The sequence below is a fragment of the Apus apus genome, chromosome 17, assembly GCF_020740795.1.
Source record: "Apus apus isolate bApuApu2 chromosome 17, bApuApu2.pri.cur, whole genome shotgun sequence".
Lineage (NCBI taxonomy): Eukaryota > Metazoa > Chordata > Aves > Apodiformes > Apodidae > Apus > Apus apus.
In genome coordinates this window covers 6,021,182-6,038,541 of record NC_067298.1, presented here as the reverse complement: position 1 = coordinate 6,038,541, position 17,360 = coordinate 6,021,182, and the positions used below count along the sequence as shown (strand labels likewise).

Below are 17,360 nucleotides of genomic sequence, written 5' to 3'. Positions count from 1 at the left end.
TCAGAAGAAGCTCGAGATCTAACCAGGGGTAAAGCAAAAGCCTATCTGCAATCAATTGGACCCTAATTAATTAATAGCTTTAGAACAGTTTTTTTTTTCCTCACCAGCACTTTGTAGGTGGGTAGTTTTCCTGAAAGGCTCACTCTGAGCTCTGCTGCCACACACAAGCTTTACGTGTTTCTATTTCTCTTGGCATTTGCAGGGTTTTTCCTCCTTTTCTCAGCGGGAGGACGGAGTGACCTTAGCAACTGCCAGCAAGGGGACTCCATCTGATGAAAGCAGGTGAAAGGGAAAATAAGGGCGGGATCTGGGTAAGGCCAATTCCTACCTCAGAGGAGGTGTGGTCCTGCCCTGTACCTGGCTGTGGTCACAGTCTTGTGTAATATAAAAGAGGAAGGCAGCTGTTTCTCAAGAAATCTTCTGCCAGGATCCTGTGTTGAGAAGGAAGGGAGGTGTTGGAAGAAATGCAGAGCAAGAAGTCCAGAGTGTCAGCTGCTCCAGGTGTGGGATGCACTGGCTCCTCCGAGCCTCGGGAATACCACCAGCCCTTCTCTGCAGGTCCTTTGCTGGGCTGAGGGTTGCATGGTAGCTGCACTACCTTCCTCAGCTGGCTCAGGAGGAGAAGGAAGCCAACATGTCCCAAGGAAGAGCAGCAGCGGGCGAAGCTGCCAAGCCCCAGGACCAGGGGTGGGCATGGATGGTCCTGCTGGCTGCAGTGCTGCTGCAGGGGCTGACCCTGGGCTTCCCCTCCTGCATTGGTGTCTTCTTCACGGACCTCCAGCATGAGTTCCAGGCCAGCAATAGCGAGACCTCGTGGTTCCCGTCCATCATGGTGGCTGTGCTGCACGGAGGCGGTAAGTGAGGGCCACAGGGAATGTCCTCCACGGCTCCCCGTGGTTGAGGTGCTGATGAGGGCCATGACAAGGACACTTCCAGCATTTCACTCAGGTGGATGGTGAAGGGACTGGGAGGTCTGAGCAGACTGGTGGGTCAGCAGGGCACAGCATCTCCCAGCTGCTTTGGTCACACGCTCCAGAGTGAAGTGTCCACAGTCACCAACTGCCTCTTGCCACTCTAAGAGACAGCCAGCACTCCTGGCCAAAGAAGATCAATCCCTTTCTCAGTCCAGCTTCCCCAGACCAGCGAGAACTTAATTCACAGCAGCTCTTTCAATAAGCTGGCAGGTAGCACTGGAGCTTACGTGCTTCCTTGATTCATCTTCTGTCCACATCTTCTTCTATGTGCCACTTGACGACTGTGTTCCTCATGGCTGAAAAGATGCCCAAAGCCAAGCTCCTCCAGGCTATGAGCTGAGGCAGAGTGTTAAAAGCAACACCTTGGGCAGTAGCAGGGAGTGCACACCCCAGCAGGCTTCAGGGTGGACATGACCTTTGCTGGATGAATGCAGGCAGTGGGGTCAGGCAGCACCCTCCAGGTGAAGGGGGATGGAGGGAGGGTTGTGCTGTGTGGAGAATGGAGTCAATCACTGCTTTTTTTCCCCCAAAGGAAATGTGGGATCTACACAGGACAGGGTCCCCAGATCCCTCACCCAGATGGATATTTCCACATAGAAAGCAAATCCCCAGCAGCTCAAGGACTTCCCCAGGAGTGATCCAGGTTCCTGTTGACCCCTCCAACTCCTGTGCTTATCTGATAAACTACCCAAAAGAAGCAAAGTATCCAGTGATACCACGTACCTGAGCTGCTCCTTGAGCTCATACCTGCCCCCTTCCAGTACTGGTGAAAGGTGACACTATAATATGAGAGGGGGAAAAAAAAAGCAGAGCCCTGAGTCATGCTGCTGTGAGGGCTGTGGCAGAATCAGTGTCTCCTGTGCAGGACTTGGCTGACAGCCACTGACATGGGAGACAGAGTTTGCACCTTAGCAAAAGCAGTTGGGTCCAGAATTGCAAGGTGCAGGTGGAAAGAGACCTGACAGGAAGCAGCTACAGGAGGAATTGTCCCTGAAGATCAGCAGAAATAGAGCAGTGTCCTTGGGACTTCGAATTTGGGAACTGCTGGGCATTCCCTGTGCTGCCTTTCATCCCTGGGGATCCTGCTGTGGTCAGTGGGAAGGAGCCAAATGGAACCTCTGCTGGCTCTGGAAAATAGTCTCAGAAGCAGTTTGGTCCCAACATGTCCGGGAAGGACAAATCTGGCAGCATCCACAAAAAAATTATCAGTCATCCTATCTTCTTTAATGAAGTAATTGTTTTGTAGGAGGCTGGAACCACAGTAAAAGGTAATATAATGGCAGCCAATAAATAGATCCCAAACTTAAAATTAGATGAGGAAATAATCACCCCATGTTAATTGTATTCACTACCAGAATTTGTCAGGGCATGGCCAGTGAATGACAGGAGAGCTGTTAACTTTGTTGGCCAGCTCTGTCTCCTACTGCAGGCTGTTCCTGTTCTTGCATCCCAGTAGCACAACCATAAACCAGGAAGAAAAAACATCAAAACCCCAGAGATAAAAGCCTCCCATTCAAGCCAAGCACTTATGGCTTGTGCTGCAACTTCTGACCTTCTCTGTGGTGGGCCAGGCTCTGCTCAGTTCAGGTTCTCCAGCTACATCCATCATCTTGGCACTTACACCTTCTCCAGAATTGTGTTCTGCTGTGTTACCAGTGCCTCTTAAAGCTGCTTCTCTCTTTTCTTCTCCTTTATTATTTTTGATTCAGAGAAACTGAAGGGAAAAAAACCAAAACATATATATATTTGTTGCAAAACTTGGTAAACAGGAAGGGGAATGGACAGAGCAGCCCATCCTGAGAGTGGTCAGTGCAGTGAGAAGGTCCCATGCAGGAGAGCTAACCCCAGCTCAGCAGAGCTGTGGAACAGGGAAGGGCACAGTGCAAACAATAGCTCATAACTTCTGCAGCCAAAAAGATCACATTACCCAGACCATGTTCCTAGGCAAAAGGGAGCAACGATTGTTTTGTTCTAAGAATCATTTGAGAGCCCTCAGGATCACAGGGCCTGCTCTGAAAGGGGAGATCAGGCCCTCACATGCTCCTGCTTCCAGACACACACACACCCCCCACTCTCTGGACCTGCACCCATAGAAATGCAGCACTTTTGTTGGGATTATTTTTGCAAAGGAAAGCACAAAAGCCCCAAGCAAGTGAGAAATAGTGTTTGTAACCCAGAGAGCAACTTAACGAGAACAAATAATGAAAAACCCTCATGATTTTTAGGGCCAATCTCATCATTTTGGAGTGTTCCATTTATGACGGGCTGGCTACTTGGCTTGGTTAAAAAGCAGTGCTATCCTTAGTGTCTTCAGCAGGAGGAAAACTAATCCAGTCACCAGTTTGCTGAACACTTTCTCAAAGGCCAGTTGAAGTCTGAGGTGAAAATCTCCCAAGCAGATCAAAATATACACACCTGCACTCCTCATTTTAATAATGTTCCATTGTTCACTTGACTATGTGGATTTTATTTCAAATCAGACATTGACTTATGTCACAAACATGTCACAGGTTATTTTCCCTACACTGACTGACTCCTCATTCTGCAGCTTACAGTTATTTTGCATTTCCTTATATAACCTGAAGTGTTTGGGAGAGGGGAAAAGAAACCCACAAAACCTGGAAAATTTGGGGATTCTCAAAGGAACAGGAAAAGAAACTCTGCCTTCAGATCCTCTTCTGCCAGAGCATGCAGAGACTCATGGTTCCCACTGATGGTCTGCAGGTCTGAACTAATATTTTCCTACCCTATAATGAAGGATACTAAATTACATGAACAAACCAGCTATTTACCACAATCTCAGGAAACTCTCCAAATGTCAATGAGAAGTAAAGAATTAACTGACCTTACACCTACACCTCCATGCCTGTTTGTTCACTGTTGAGGTCTTTTTTTTATGAAATAACTCTCAGCAAAGCCTGCCAGCAAGGTGTGTACAGAGCTCAGGTCTCTGCCCACTGGAAGCACCTGGATCTCACTCCTGCTGCTGTGCTGGTGGTGCTGGAAGTGTGGGAGCAGGAGCCAGGATGTGCACGCTCTGCTCCTAGGCTTGTGTCCTCTTAGGAGTGGACACAGTTAAACCTACCCACCTCTGCCAGGTATGCCAGGACAGGCACGTGCAAAGAGCTGTGCTGACAACAACATCTTATTATGTTCCTGGGGAAGATGACTTGCAGGACAGCTGCAAGACTCCACAGGCTCAGATGCTGCTGCCTGAAGCTCAGATTGATTCCCATGCAGACACGAATGCAGCTGATTTCACACAATCCTCCTCAATGACATCTGTTTTTCTCCCACTTTTGATCTAGTTCTGTTCATCTCCCTTCTCTTGCAAGGAGTTCCATCTGGGTAGGAGGACACCAAGGGCAATTTGGGAGATTTTGTGGCAGAGTATCTGAAAAAAACAGTGCATTGAGAGTGGAAATGTGCAAACAGAAATATCACCCTGCTTAGCATCTCTGACTCAGAGGCACAGAAATCTAAGTCCTCTCCATTTTCAAATCATTCCCAGTCTTTTTATCATGTGAGAACAGAATTATACTTGAAGGTCCTTCTTCCATTCAATTTCCAAGAGTTTTAGCTAAAACCCAGCACAGGGAAGCTCAGAAATCCTACTTGATGGCCAAAATCCAAGCAGATCACAAGAGTGATTGATGCTAACACATTGACCATGCATTTGGGAGGACTGGGGGATATATTTCCTATTCCTGGCTCCCCTACTACATTAGGGATAGTCCTCAGGGTTTGTCTCTAGACTACATCATTTGATGATTTCAGCAGTGCAGCAGGTACAAAATATTTCCTTCCTCCCTAACTGCTTCCCTTTTGCTTCTCTGCTTCCAGGACCCCTCTGCAGCATCTTGGTGAAGCGGTTTGGCTGCAGGTTTGTGGTGATGCTGGGAGGCCTGCTCAGTGGGGTGGGCATGGTCTCCAGCTCCTTCTGCAAGTCCATCGGGCAGCTTTACTTCACAGCTGGCCTCATCACTGGTAAGTACCAAGCAACAGCAGGAGAACCCAGCTGCTGTGCTCGTCCTGAGGGATGGGGAGAGTCCCCACTAAGCGCTCACATTTTTCCATTCATCTGTGAAGCAGGATAATCCACAAGCCCCACAGCACAGCAGGAATTGCCAGCAGTTAGACTTGCCCTTCACACCCCAGTAACACATCCCTCATCCAGCCATCTCCAAAGGACAAAACGGAGAGCAAAGATGTCTGTTCTTTTTAGCAGCTTCTCAGCCTTTTGTCTTTGAAGAAGGGAGGGGTGTTTTCCGATCTTGGAACACAATGTGTTGGGACAATGTCCTTCCCAACTTCCCTGGGCTTGTATTTCACCACTCCCAATCTGAGGAAATATGGAGATATCTTTTTTTCTAACAAAAGAATATGCTGGTTTTAAACAGAAGTCACAGATGGGAACTTTTCCTTTCCAAATATTTCTCCTCTGTGATGAATGTTCAACTCTTGCTTTTCTCTAACAATAGAGACATTAATTTCTTCAGCCAGGTTACTTTGGGACTGATCCAGTTTGACCTTGCAAGCTAAGCTGTGTCCCCTGCATAGAGAGAAAAACAAGTAACCCCCTGAGCCGTGCTGAAAGTGTCAGGAAAGCAGCACTGCTTGTTGCACGTGGCATAAACCCCAAGTTTTTAAGGAACAATTCCATAACAGCTGTAGGAATGGCAGCATGCTCCAGCCAAGTGTCAGCTTAGATCAGTGTATTTAGTATGTAAATGTAGCTTAATTTATGCACAACATCCTTCTTCATCCTTTGAGTGGGATTTCTGAGTATGAATCACTGGGGGTTGTGCAGGCTGGCAGGTGAGGAAATGCTTCCATGGATTAAGTCATCTGTGGGTACACTCTGGATTCGGGCTCTTTTCACCCTTTAAGACAAGGCAGGGTGATGATGCACTGTCCTTTTCTCTTTCATTCCTACCTTTAGGTCTGGGCTCCTGCTTCAGCTTCCAGGCAGGAGTGACTGTGCTGGGCTACTACTTCGTGCGCTGGCGCACGCTGGCCAATGCCATGGCCTCCACTGGGGTCTCTCTTGGCTTCACGCTGTGGCCGCTGCTTTCTCGTTACCTGCTGGATGAGATGGGCTGGAGGAACACTTTCCTTATCTTTGGAGGAATTCTGTTGAACTGCTGTGTTTGTGGAGCCATCATGAGACCAGTTCAGCTCGCATCAGGGTCACTCCTGCAGTCAGCCAAGCCTGCAGAGGAGCCAGGGAGAAGAGCAGAAGGGGCACAACTGTCCAATGGAGCATCTTCTCCCCACCCTCAGCTCCAGCAGCAAACCAGAAGGACTGCATGCTTCCAGATGCTGCAGAAGTACCTGGCTTTTGACATCTTCTGCCAAAACAAGGGTTACCAGATTTACACTATTGGAGTGACCTGGATGATGATGGGGTTTGCATTACCCCACGTCTACCTGGTGCCTTATGCCATCCAGAACGGGGTGGAGGAGCGCAGGGCAGCCCTCCTCATCTCCATTATTGGGTTCATCAACATCTTCATCCGCCCTTTGACAGGGCTGCTCTCAGGACACAGGGTCTTCACCGGGAGACGTATCTACCTGTTCAGCCTGGCTGTTTTCCTCTGTGGGCTCAGCAATTTCATCTGTGTCATTTCAGCCCAGTTCAACGTCCTCATCATCTACTGCGTCATCCTCAGCATCGCCATGAGCGGCATCGGGGCACTCACCTTCCAGGTGCTGATGGATGTGGTGGAGATGGACAGGTTCTCGAGTGCTCTAGGGCTCTTCACCATCCTGGAGAGCATCACACTCCTCATCGGGCCCCCTCTCACAGGTGAGAGAAGAGATGAAGGCAGGCTGGGGAGAAATCCCTTGTTTAGACACTGGTGAGAAGTGTTTGGGAGCATAAAGAAGAGAAATGAGGGGATTTCCAACCCCCTGCAGGCAGGTGAGTTAATCAAAGGGAACAATATAAAACAGAGTGTCAGAAAGGAATGATCAGCCTCTTGTCACAGCTGAGGGAGGGTAATTTCTGCAGCTGCAACAGCAGACAGTGGAAAAGTTACCCACTTGGTAGGCAGCTTTATAGACTGAGGGGAGCTTTTTTTCCAGTGAACAGCAAGACACAGAGAGAAATTCCTGTGGGTAGGATCCTGCTGCCTGTGAACCATTTCACTGCTTTGCCAGTTTGCATTGGTTTATCTAGGAAGTCTCAAGGAATTGCAAACATCCCATTAAAAATTTTTGATCAGAATTACTACCAGGCCTACATTATTCAACTTATGGTAAAAAGCTTTGGTTAATGGTTCTTTCCAAGTTCTAGAGTGTTTTAATTTTTCTCTGGGGACAAAAAAGGAGCTAGGTAGGACTTCCAGTGCAATAAATTATTCACAGATGTCAGAGTTCACTCCAAATGCCACTAAGTGACCTGTCCAAGAATCACCTGCTTCTGCACTACAGCAGCAAATTCAAAAGCCTAACAAACAAGAAACAGGAACCTGAGCATGAATCCTCAATTCAGGCATTAGTTCTCTTCTCCAGATAATGTGTGCCATTCAGCAGGAAAATAAGATTATTTCTAAGACTGAGGTGATAACATGCACTCTATTTCATGGTATTCCCTGGTATTTGTGTCTCAGTCACTTTTCTAACGTGCAAAAAAGGTATTTTCTTGGACATCTGTAATAGGAGTGGCAGATGGGCCAGATAAAGTACAGCAAAAGCAGCTGCATTTCTATTTCTAGTTCTAAAATCTGTTAAAGAAAAGTGCACTGTAAAAAGAACCCTCTTTGCTGAAGTCCACATCCCAACAAACATCATTCCAGTATTTCCATATAAAGAAGCAGCTTATAGAAAAGGCATCATATATTTGACCTGAATATCACCTTTCCATCTGTCATGTTACTGTTAAAATACTCATTTGGTATATCATGCTTCTAAGTGTTTTCTACTGAGGCACTTAGTCACAATGCTTGCTGAGCTGTGAATTTTCCTCTTCCTGGTTACACACCATGAGAGACTAGCTTTCAGTTGAGAGACCCAAACATGTCAATTTTTTAGAGGTTTCTCTATTTATTTGTTCTGTTTTCTGACCTGGGAGGCAACAGGGTCACTCATGACAAAATCCAGTGAGTGGCAGTGGCACAGGGATCCTCTACTGAGCAAAGGAAACTGATCAGCAGGTTGGGAAAAAGTTACAATTTCCTTCCTTTCCTGATTTTTCCATGTATTGAGAAGTACTTCATACAGAAATAACACCTGAGAAGTGACTACAAAAAAACCCAACACAAACAAACAAACCTTAGAATCTAAAGAAGATAATTCATCTGTGAATGCTTATCTTTTTATATATCAGTTTGATGGATGATTTAGGCTTAACATTTATGTAAATGTCACCCATTTGCCTTTAATCTGCAGCTTCTCTTCCACTAAACTGTGGCTTCTATTTCAGGTCTCCTGGTGGACATAACCAGTGATTTCCACTATGTCTTCTACACCTCCAGTTTCTTCCTGATATCAGCTGCCTCATTCATGGGGTTCAGCTTCTGTGCTCTGGAAAAAAAAAATAACAAATTGAAAGAGGCTTCCAAAGCACCTGTGGATAATTCCTCCAGATATCAATACAATGAAATGCCAACTGAACCACAGTCTGAGAGCCAGTCCCCTCCAGCAGTCATGTATGTCACAAGCATATGAAGAGGAAGGAGGAGGGACACAAGCAATGATGTGGTCTGTACAAAGCTGCACAAGGGCCAGCACTGATGGCAGATGAGAAAACAAGTGTCTGCTTTCCACAACTGGCACCATCCTCCTGCACCACAGGCTGAGCCCAGAGCCAGCCACAGAGCCCAGGGACAAAGGGAACTGTGCCTTCCCAAAGTAAACCATGGTAACCAGCACAGGGGGACAAAGGCTCTGCCCCTTCAATTGGTTTAAGTCAGTGCCTTTAAGAAGTCACTGGAATTTCACATTCACTGCAGTGGGAAGCACTGGACAAGAGGTATTTCATGGCCATGCACAATGTAGCTCTTTCACTACTAAGTATTGTTGCCTGAACACACAATTCTGGTGCAGATTGACATGAAGTTTCCTGGATGCTTCCCACAGGAAGTGTGTTATTCTTTTCCACATCTCTAAATGGGATATGGAGGCTGCTGCATGGGTTGCAGAACTCAGCCAAGTCTTTAGTGAGAGAAAATATTTTCTCCTGTGAGGTATATATATGAGTGCTTCATGTCAAGGACATCTTCAAGGCCTCAAAAGATTCAATTCCAGAGCATCAAAAAGAAAAAAATAACCAAACCTTAGAGTGCCTGCTTGGTGTGACTAATAATGTCTCAAGTGCTCCTTGATATCTCATAAAATTATGTAAATACATTTATTTCCAGCATTAACTGGGACCCATTTTCTGGAGGAGTGAAGTGTTACTAGACCTGAGAATAAATGTATGAATACAGGGCCCAATTCCCAGCCACTGCAGTTCCCCTTGTGTAAATGAATTCAGCTCTTCAGTCTTTGACTCTCAGACTTAATCACATCTGCATTCTCATTATAAAGATGTTTGCACAAGTGTAACTCACATCTCTTATAAGCACAAGCACAACTGACAAAGAAGCCTGTGGGTAAGTCAGTGTCACTTTCATATCCACACAGCCCTGACTGTAAATGGCTTTTCTTGCTACACTCCTAGGAGTTACCCTTGCAAGTACTTAGGTTAGAGCTGGATCAACCTCCAGCCTCTCTCAGCATCAGCTCAAGTTGCACACTGTTTATATTCTGTATCTTTCCTGATCTGACAGAAGCCTACAGCTCACAAAGCACTGCAGATTGAAAACTACTCAACACATCAGAATGATCAGAAAGACAGAAGCATAAAATGAGAGTGGAATGGGAGAAGGAGCAGCTTTCAACTCCACTGCAGTGCTTATCTTGAGGGCTGTTACATCAAACTCTCAGCAACAAAACCACAGATTTCATTAGAGCTGTGGGCTCCCTGGAAAAAACAAACCAACCAACCAAAACCAGACTGGATGAAACCACTGGAAAACTGAGTCCAAGGTCTTCTAAGACTACAATGGCTTCACAGCTGGCTTTTACAGTTGAAGAGAACCAGCCCTTCAGAAGGGTTCCTGCTGCCACCAGTCAATAGTATCTGTATTTCAGTACAGCTGCGAGTACCAAACCAACAGGCTTTGCATTTCCTGATCAAAATTATATTTACATATCTAATCTCTCATCACACGTGTTTATTAACTTGTGTAGTGCTTACATGGTCCATAACTACAGAGTAAACAGGGACTGGTGCTCCTCAGTTTACCAAAACATGTGCTGAAGGTTCCTAGGAAAAGATGGAGCTTCCCACCTCTCCAAGAAACCAACGAAAAGGGATCAAGTCCTGAACATCTTCTAGCTATTGCAAATAAAACAGCTCAGCAGCTGAACAGGTTGTATTTTTTCTGCATGTAATTCTTAAATTTTAAATTCTGTTCACCTTTCTACATTCCCTGTTCTCTTCCAGAAATACAGGGTCATGTTGTCCCAAATCCTCCCACTGCAAAGGGGACATGTTACAAATCGGCTAGACACAGTGTCAGCTACAACCCATCAAAATTTGCCACAGAAAAACAAAGGTTAGTTGAAAGAACAATGAAATGCACCTCCTTTGTGGAGCCAACTGCTCTGTCTGCAATGATTTAGCTCCAGCTGGCTCATGAGCAAGCAAATGTAGAAGTGTGATCCGTGCTTGTGAGACACGGGGGGAAAAGGGTTCTCACCAACTGAAGATGACACACATAGATCAGCTCCTCCTACACATGGCAAAGGAATCTCAGTTTTGGCTATTTCTTATCTGGGCACAGCACTGGAAGATAATTTAGGACAGAAAGTTAGGAGGCTCCTTTACAGAACTGCTTTTTGATACTCCTACACTCCACAGCCGGGTCACTGGGACTTACTTGCAGAGGCAGAGATATGTTTCATAGAACCTCCTATGCTCCAATTTACACCCATTACCCTTGTCCTATCACTGGTCATCACTGAGAAGAGCCTAACTCCATCTCCCTGACACTCACCCCTTACATATTTGTAAACATTGATGAGGTCACCCCTCAGCCTCCTTTTCTCCAAGCTAAAGAGACCCAGCTCCCTCAACCTTTCCTCATAAGGGAGATGTTCCACTGATGTTTCTGGGAAGAAAAACAATGAATTCACAAATCCATCATTTTAGCTTCTCTCAACTTCTTAATTAAAACCTTCCTTGCAGCCTTACAGAATTTAAGCTGCCTGAAAACAGGACTGTGCTCCCTGCTTACTTTCCACAGAGCCTTAGGATTAATCCACAACCCACAGGTTGGAAACAAATCTTGGAGAGAGGAGAGGTGACATTTGAGGCTGTGTTTCCTCAGGTAAATAAGATGTCTGAGCTCCCATAATAGAGAAATTACCCCTCTCCTTTCCGGCTCCAGAGCTCTCCTTTCCTACCTCTCTTTTCCATCTGAAACCCAAGCTGCCTTGAGCAGGAGCCTGGTGAAAGGGATCGTGCATACTGAGTTTGCTACAGTATAATAAATGTTCCTCCTGAGAGCTATGGTACAGGAGCAAGAATCTTGAGGCTCAGAAGAAAAATAAAGCAATAAAAATTCCTTTCATTAGCTTAAGGTCATCCCATTACACAAGGCAACCACAGCTTAATTACCACCACCCTCTGGAGCAGTGTTTTTTAACACCTACAGACAGTCAAGTAACCCTGGCTTTTATTACAGACAAACACTAATACCAGGTTACAAACCTCCGAGAATCAGCAGAGCAAGAAAAATTGACCAGAAATAAAAGTCACCTCTTCCTGCTTCCTTTATCATTTAAAGTAGCATTAACCTTGCAAGGTAAGCATTTCTGCAACAAGCACCTTTTCTTACGGCAAGAAAACATTCAGCAGGAAGTTCACACTGAATTATTCCAGGATCATGATCCTTAAAAGCCTTAGGTACTCTGCCAACATCATTCTTGAAAAAGTGTAATTAAAAAAAAACCAAAGAAGGGTCATGGTAAATTTGTAAACACATTGTAAAACACCTCAGAAGTGCAGAATCACTTAAATGAAAAGCTTGGCCTGCTGTTTGCTGACCTGGGTAGTAACTGCACGAAAAGACACTTTACTAGAGGTGAAAAGTCACTGAATTCCAACTTGGTTGGGCTGTCAATGTCACTAGACCAGCCCCTGGAGCTGCAAATACCCCAGCTAGACTAGCCCATGCTGTGCTAACTGTTCTGGCAAACAGCAAGTGCTTGGAGCCTTCAGACTGTGAAACAATACAGACAGTATTGGGTGGGTAAACAGCCTGAGTAGGAGGGTTATGTTCCTCAGCCAACTCTGCCTAATGCCAGGTGATCCTTCTGGCTGATCAGGACAAGCTCCCTGCAGTCATTCAGCACAAAGACAACAAGCACTGAGCTGGGAACCAAGTGGGTCGTGGAAGAAGTACTAGCACGGTCTGCAAGTCCTGCAGACAATCTCTGAGGGTTACAAAACTATAGGATGATGTTATCAACACCTCCCCCAGGAGGCAGCTCCAGCACAGCAAATTAAATAGAAAATGTTTCTCTTATCTCTTAACCAGCTTTGAGGAAACTCAGTGCAAGACAGAAGCTAGAAGAAGCCCAGCTCACAGTTCCCAGGAAGACAAGTGCAGGGGTTCCTCTCCTCCTGGTTACTTCTTGCCACATGTTTAATGGCATGACCTGGAGGTGCATCCCCTGAAACTCAGCCAGGACAGACACCAGCCTTTCCTAAACACTGCTCTCTGTGAAGCCCCTCCAGGGGACAAACTCCTACTGAGTGAATGATTTTATGGACTGAGCACAAATCTAGTACTTACAAACAGAAGTTACTGCACTTTTCCTCTCTCAATACTGTTTTTCACCTCTCTGAGCCAATCACAGTGTCCATAATCACTTCTCTTTGTATTGACTAGCTCCTCTGCCTTTGCTTTCTCACATTAGTCATTCACTGTCTGTGTAATGACAGATGTGGCTTTAAAGTATGTCAACACTTACCACTTACAAAGGCTTATATTAAAAGAGATTTGTTAATACACTAGAAAACCTTCTAATCCAGGAGTCTGTAGCATCTTTGCTGATCATTTTCATATATACACACACACACATATACACACACATATACATACCAGCTGAAGCTGATAATTACAATGAGTTGAAGTTGCTAGCACAGGGCTGGGTTAAATTTTCATACCATGTGGAAATAAGTGCCTTCATTTTCACACTCTGCCTTCCCACACCAATGCAATCTTAAAAGATTTAGGATTACTGCACTCCGTGTGGCTTCTTTGCTCATCCTTCTATTTAATCTGGACGTGGGCAGATAATTTACCATGCCCAGCCGTGTGGCAGGAAAGATGATCAGCCCAACATGCTTGTCACCGATGGCATGCATTTGGAGGATCTCAGACCATGTTCAATTTGCTTTATATGAAAATTAACTGTCTTTGGGATAACACAAAAGACAACATCTGCTCACAGCCTGTTTCCTACCTTGTCTACAGAAGAACCTCCATGCACTTAATTCCTTCAATATAAGAAACACATATTTCTGCAGGTACACACACACCCCCTCCCCAGCTTACACTATGTATGTACCTTTACCTCCTGTATTTTCATGACATGAACCACAAATGAACCCACTTGCAGCACTTACAATGACAGTGGTTTAACTGGGACCCTGCTAGTGCAGAACCAGGTCATTGCTCTGCTTTGTGCTTAGACCAGGACATGAGCACAACCAGGGTGGAATCACCTGCTGCTGGTTTGATTCACTCCTTCTTGGTTTCATTTCATTTTTTTCCCCCCGCCGGGTCATTTATCTTTTTACCTTTCCCCTCCGCTTCGACTTCTTCTGCCTTTTTACAGGAGGCAATAAAGAAATAAATCTCTTTCCACCGTCTGTCTTTACCCTGTAAACGGCAAACCCAGATTAGCACTGAAACTAACCAAAAAACCTTTATTCCCTCCAGCATTTCTCCCTCCCCGTCCCCCCCCGGGCCGTCTCGTGTTGTCCCACGATGAAACCCACCTCCCACAGAGACGCCAAGACCCAGCACTAGTTCTCTCCTTCTCCCAGCCCCTCAGCAGAGCCAGGCCTGGGGGTTTTACCTGCCCAGCTTTGAGGTTTATCCCCCACAACCCTGGAGAGCCTGGCGGGGGCAGCGCCACGGAAATCGGGCAGGCAAAAAACACAAACCAAACCAAACCAAACCAAAAAGACACGTGGGAATGTAATGATTTTTTTTTTTTTTTTTTTTGAGAAAATCACTAGAGAGGGAGGAAAGGCTGGCTCTTTCCCAGAGCAAAGCCTGCACATGCCAAGAGCCGGCCCGCCCTGAGCGCCCGCGGGGACGGGCGGGAAACACGGCCCGAGGGAACCGAGCCGGGAACCGAGCCGGGAACCGAGCCGGGAACCGGCTGCAGGAGGCTCAACGGCGGCTCAGCCCGCCGGCCCGGGAGGAGGGACGGGAGGAGGAAGGGCCGGGAGGAGCAGGGGGAGCGGGAGGAGGAAGGGCCGGGAGGAGCAGGGGAGCGGGAGGAGCCGCCTCCGGCTGAGGAGACCAGCCCACAAGATGGCGGCGGCGGGGCCCGGCGCTGCTGCCCGCGCCTCGCTGCCCGCCCGGGGGCTCCCGGGGCGCGGCCGAGCCTGACGGCGGGAGGTCTGTGTGTCCGGCAGTAGCAGGGTGTCTGTGTGTCCGACAGGAGCAGGGGGTCTGTCCGGCAGGAGCAGGGTGTCCGTCCGTCCGGCAGCAGCAGGGGGTCTGTCCGTCCGGCAGCAGCAGGGGGTCTGTCCGGCAGGAGCAGGGTGTCTGTCCGTCCGGCAGCAGCAGGGTGTCCGTCCGTCCGGCAGCAGCAGGGGGTCTGTCCGTCCGTCCGGAGCAGGGTGTCTGTCCGTCCGGCAGCAGCAGCGGCCCGCGATGGAGCTGGGGCGGCTGCAGTACCTGCAGGCTCTCGTCACCGAGTTCCAGGGCACAGACAGCTCAGGTGAGCCCCGGGCCCCGCCGCTCGCGAACGCTCTTCCCCTTGAGCGCGCTCCCTCACCTTCCTGACACGGTTGCAGAGGCCAAGGAGCAGGTCCTGGCCAATCTGGCCAATTTCGCCTACGATCCCAAAAACTACGAGTACCTCCGGCAGCTCCAGGTCCTGGATCTGTTCCTTGACGCCCTCAGTGAAGACAACGAGGCCCTGGTGGAGTTCGCCATGGGTAAGGGCTGCCGTGGGTTTGGCGGAGAGGGAGAGGAATGGGACGAGGAGGGGGCGGCAGGGCTCTGCTACATCCCTAACCTAGCCGCTGTGCTTAAAAAGATCTCTGCTGGAATGGATTTAATACTAAAGCCTAGATTAATTACTCTTAACCAAATCTCTCCTATAGAGAAGCGGTCACCAACACCCAAGTTGTTGCCATTCTGCTACTGGCAACCGGTCTTCTAAAACACTTGGTTGAAAGGTTTAATAAGGCCTCTGAGGAACTGCTTCATAGTGATTCATCAAGGTCTGAACAGAAGCTGAGGGGCCAGATCCTAACTGTGAGTGGTTCCAGGAGATGATAATAAATATGTTTGATTTGTGAGGTTTGTGGCTGAGCTGCAGCAGGACATGGCTACGTCTTCAAAGTTTAGAGTACAAACATTCTGTGCCTCTTGGCTAGTACTGTTATCTCTGTTTTTCTACCAACACCTGCGATAAAGTGTTGGCTTGTACCTCCCTCAGGGTTAAGTGATAATGGGAATTCTTAATTCCATGCAAGACCTGAAGCCCAGCAGTACAGTGCCCTCTAATGACATACGGGAGGAGGAGTGCGCTGAGGGAAAAATCCATGGAAAGCATCAAAAAAAAACATTGCTCAGGAAGCTGTTCAGATGATTTTCCACCCAAATCTTACGGAAAAACCGGATACTTCTTTCTGTATTAGAAAAAAAATAAAGGGATCAGCAGTGAACTTGAATCTTAGCATGCAAAGGATGAGGGTGCGAAGAGTTTGTGTTGCGTTTTCTTTGCTGTTTCAGGCGGCCTTTGTAACCTGTGCCTGGATAAAACTAACAAGGACTACATCCTGGAGGCGAACGGGATCGAGCCCATCATCGGCTGCCTCTCCAGCTCCAACGAGGAGACGGTGATGTCGGCGGTCACCACGCTGATGTCCCTGACGACGCCGCAGTCGCGCCCGCAGACCACAGCGCTGCCCGTGGTGGAATGCATGCTCCGCTTCTCCCTCTCGGCCAGCAGAAGGCTCAGCAACCTGGCCACTGTCTTCCTGGAGGATTACTGCACGCCTCTGCAAGTGGAGGAGGCAAGGAATCTCAGCAAACACACAGCAGTGGGGATTCCTCTCCCCAAGGACTGAAGCTGTCAGAGCTGTTGAGAAGGACCTTCCCTCTTGTTTTCCTCCACTTCCTGCTCAGCAGGTCAAGAGCATGTCAAGAACAATATTAAAGAGGGAAACTGGTCATACCAGCACTGGATTTTAGTTAATAAAGAGGTACAGCACTGCCATGTCAATCAGGCCAAGCACACAGCTAAAACTGCAAGCAAATATTTAAAATAAAACAGATCTGTTGGAGAGCAGGTTGCCAAGTGCAGCCCAGCACCCAGCTTGCACAAATAACCCTTCCCAGCTATTGGATGTTTTTTCTGCTTGGGTTATTGGGCAGCTTATATCCCCTCCAGTTCCTGGCTGGTTTTGCTGCAGCTTTCCTCTTCAGTGTCACCTCAAATGACTTTGAAATGTCACATAAACTTTATTCTTCCTGCAGAAGAAGGTGTTGCCCTGCCCTGGCAGTTTGCAGTCTTGCTGTGTCCCCTTGTTACTAAACATGCCATCATATCATCCTATCATCACAGGCCTATCATACATAATATATATATAATAAATAGGCTAATAAATCACCATACAGGACAGGTTGTAGCCATCCTATGAATCAGGTAGTGCAAAGTTGCTTTTCTTTCATTACCACTGGTAAGAAAGGTGAAGATTAAAAAAAGAGCTCATGGAACTCTGGCTCATAAGAACAGCTGTCTTGTAAAACCTTCTCTTAATAAAACATTAACTTAAGTGCTGTGTAAACAGGTTTGTATAAGCTCATAAATATTTCTCCATCGCACTTGCAGCCAATCTTTGCCCACTCTTACTCATGCACATGGGCCAGAAATGGAAGCCAGCTTGGTCTCCTTTCATTATCAGCCAACGATGCAAAAGGCAACCCAAAAGCCAGGGAAGCTAAGTACACAAAACCTAAAAGGGTTTGGCTGCTGAGCACAGTGCTCCCTGACAGACACCCACGCTGTGTCTGCTGAAGTTTCAGAGCTTTTCTTCTTCCTCTCTTCTCCCCTCCACCCCCACTCAGCCCAAAACAA

General features: G+C 47.2%; 2 protein-coding genes and 1 long non-coding RNA gene across 3 annotated transcripts; 2 read left to right on the top strand and 1 right to left on the bottom strand.

Moving 5' to 3' along the window:
- The first annotated feature begins 634 nt into the window (after window positions 1-634).
- SLC16A5 (solute carrier family 16 member 5) lies at window positions 635-8,645 on the top strand. The gene is made up of 4 exons (XM_051634920.1): window positions 635-854; window positions 4,818-4,961; window positions 5,917-6,783; window positions 8,401-8,645. Exons 1-4 carry the CDS (start codon window positions 635-637, stop codon window positions 8,643-8,645), a joined length of 1,476 nt encoding a protein of 491 aa, XP_051490880.1.
- On the bottom strand, window positions 8,403-15,125 carry LOC127391791 (uncharacterized). The gene is made up of 3 exons (XR_007891125.1): window positions 15,048-15,125; window positions 13,834-13,915; window positions 8,403-8,501 (listed from the first exon to the last, which is right to left on the bottom strand). It is a non-coding gene; the product is annotated as an uncharacterized LOC127391791 (long non-coding RNA).
- Window positions 14,665-17,070, top strand: ARMC7 (armadillo repeat containing 7). Its single transcript, XM_051634921.1, has 3 exons — window positions 14,665-14,990; window positions 15,067-15,210; window positions 16,013-17,070. The coding sequence occupies exons 1-3, from the start codon at window positions 14,924-14,926 to the stop codon at window positions 16,348-16,350; spliced, it is 549 nt and encodes a 182-aa protein (XP_051490881.1). The 5' UTR covers window positions 14,665-14,923; the 3' UTR covers window positions 16,351-17,070.
- The last annotated feature ends 290 nt before the right edge of the window (window positions 17,071-17,360 follow it).

Bases quoted from the DNA above. Each gene is read 5' to 3' on its own strand.
- SLC16A5 (XM_051634920.1), top strand. From the start codon at position 635: ATGTCCCAAGGAAGAGCAGCAGCGGGCGAAGCTGCCAAGCCCCAGGAC. The intron at 855-4,817 runs GTAAGTGAGGGC...CTCTGCTTCCAG, and splicing joins GGCTGTGCTGCACGGAGGCG to GACCCCTCTGCAGCATCTTG. The intron at 6,784-8,400 runs GTGAGAGAAGAG...CTTCTATTTCAG, and splicing joins CATCGGGCCCCCTCTCACAG to GTCTCCTGGTGGACATAACC.
- ARMC7 (XM_051634921.1), top strand. From the start codon at position 14,924: ATGGAGCTGGGGCGGCTGCAGTACCTGCAGGCTCTCGTCACCGAGTTC. The intron at 14,991-15,066 runs GTGAGCCCCGGG...ACACGGTTGCAG, and splicing joins CCAGGGCACAGACAGCTCAG to AGGCCAAGGAGCAGGTCCTG. The intron at 15,211-16,012 runs GTAAGGGCTGCC...TTGCTGTTTCAG, and splicing joins CCTGGTGGAGTTCGCCATGG to GCGGCCTTTGTAACCTGTGC.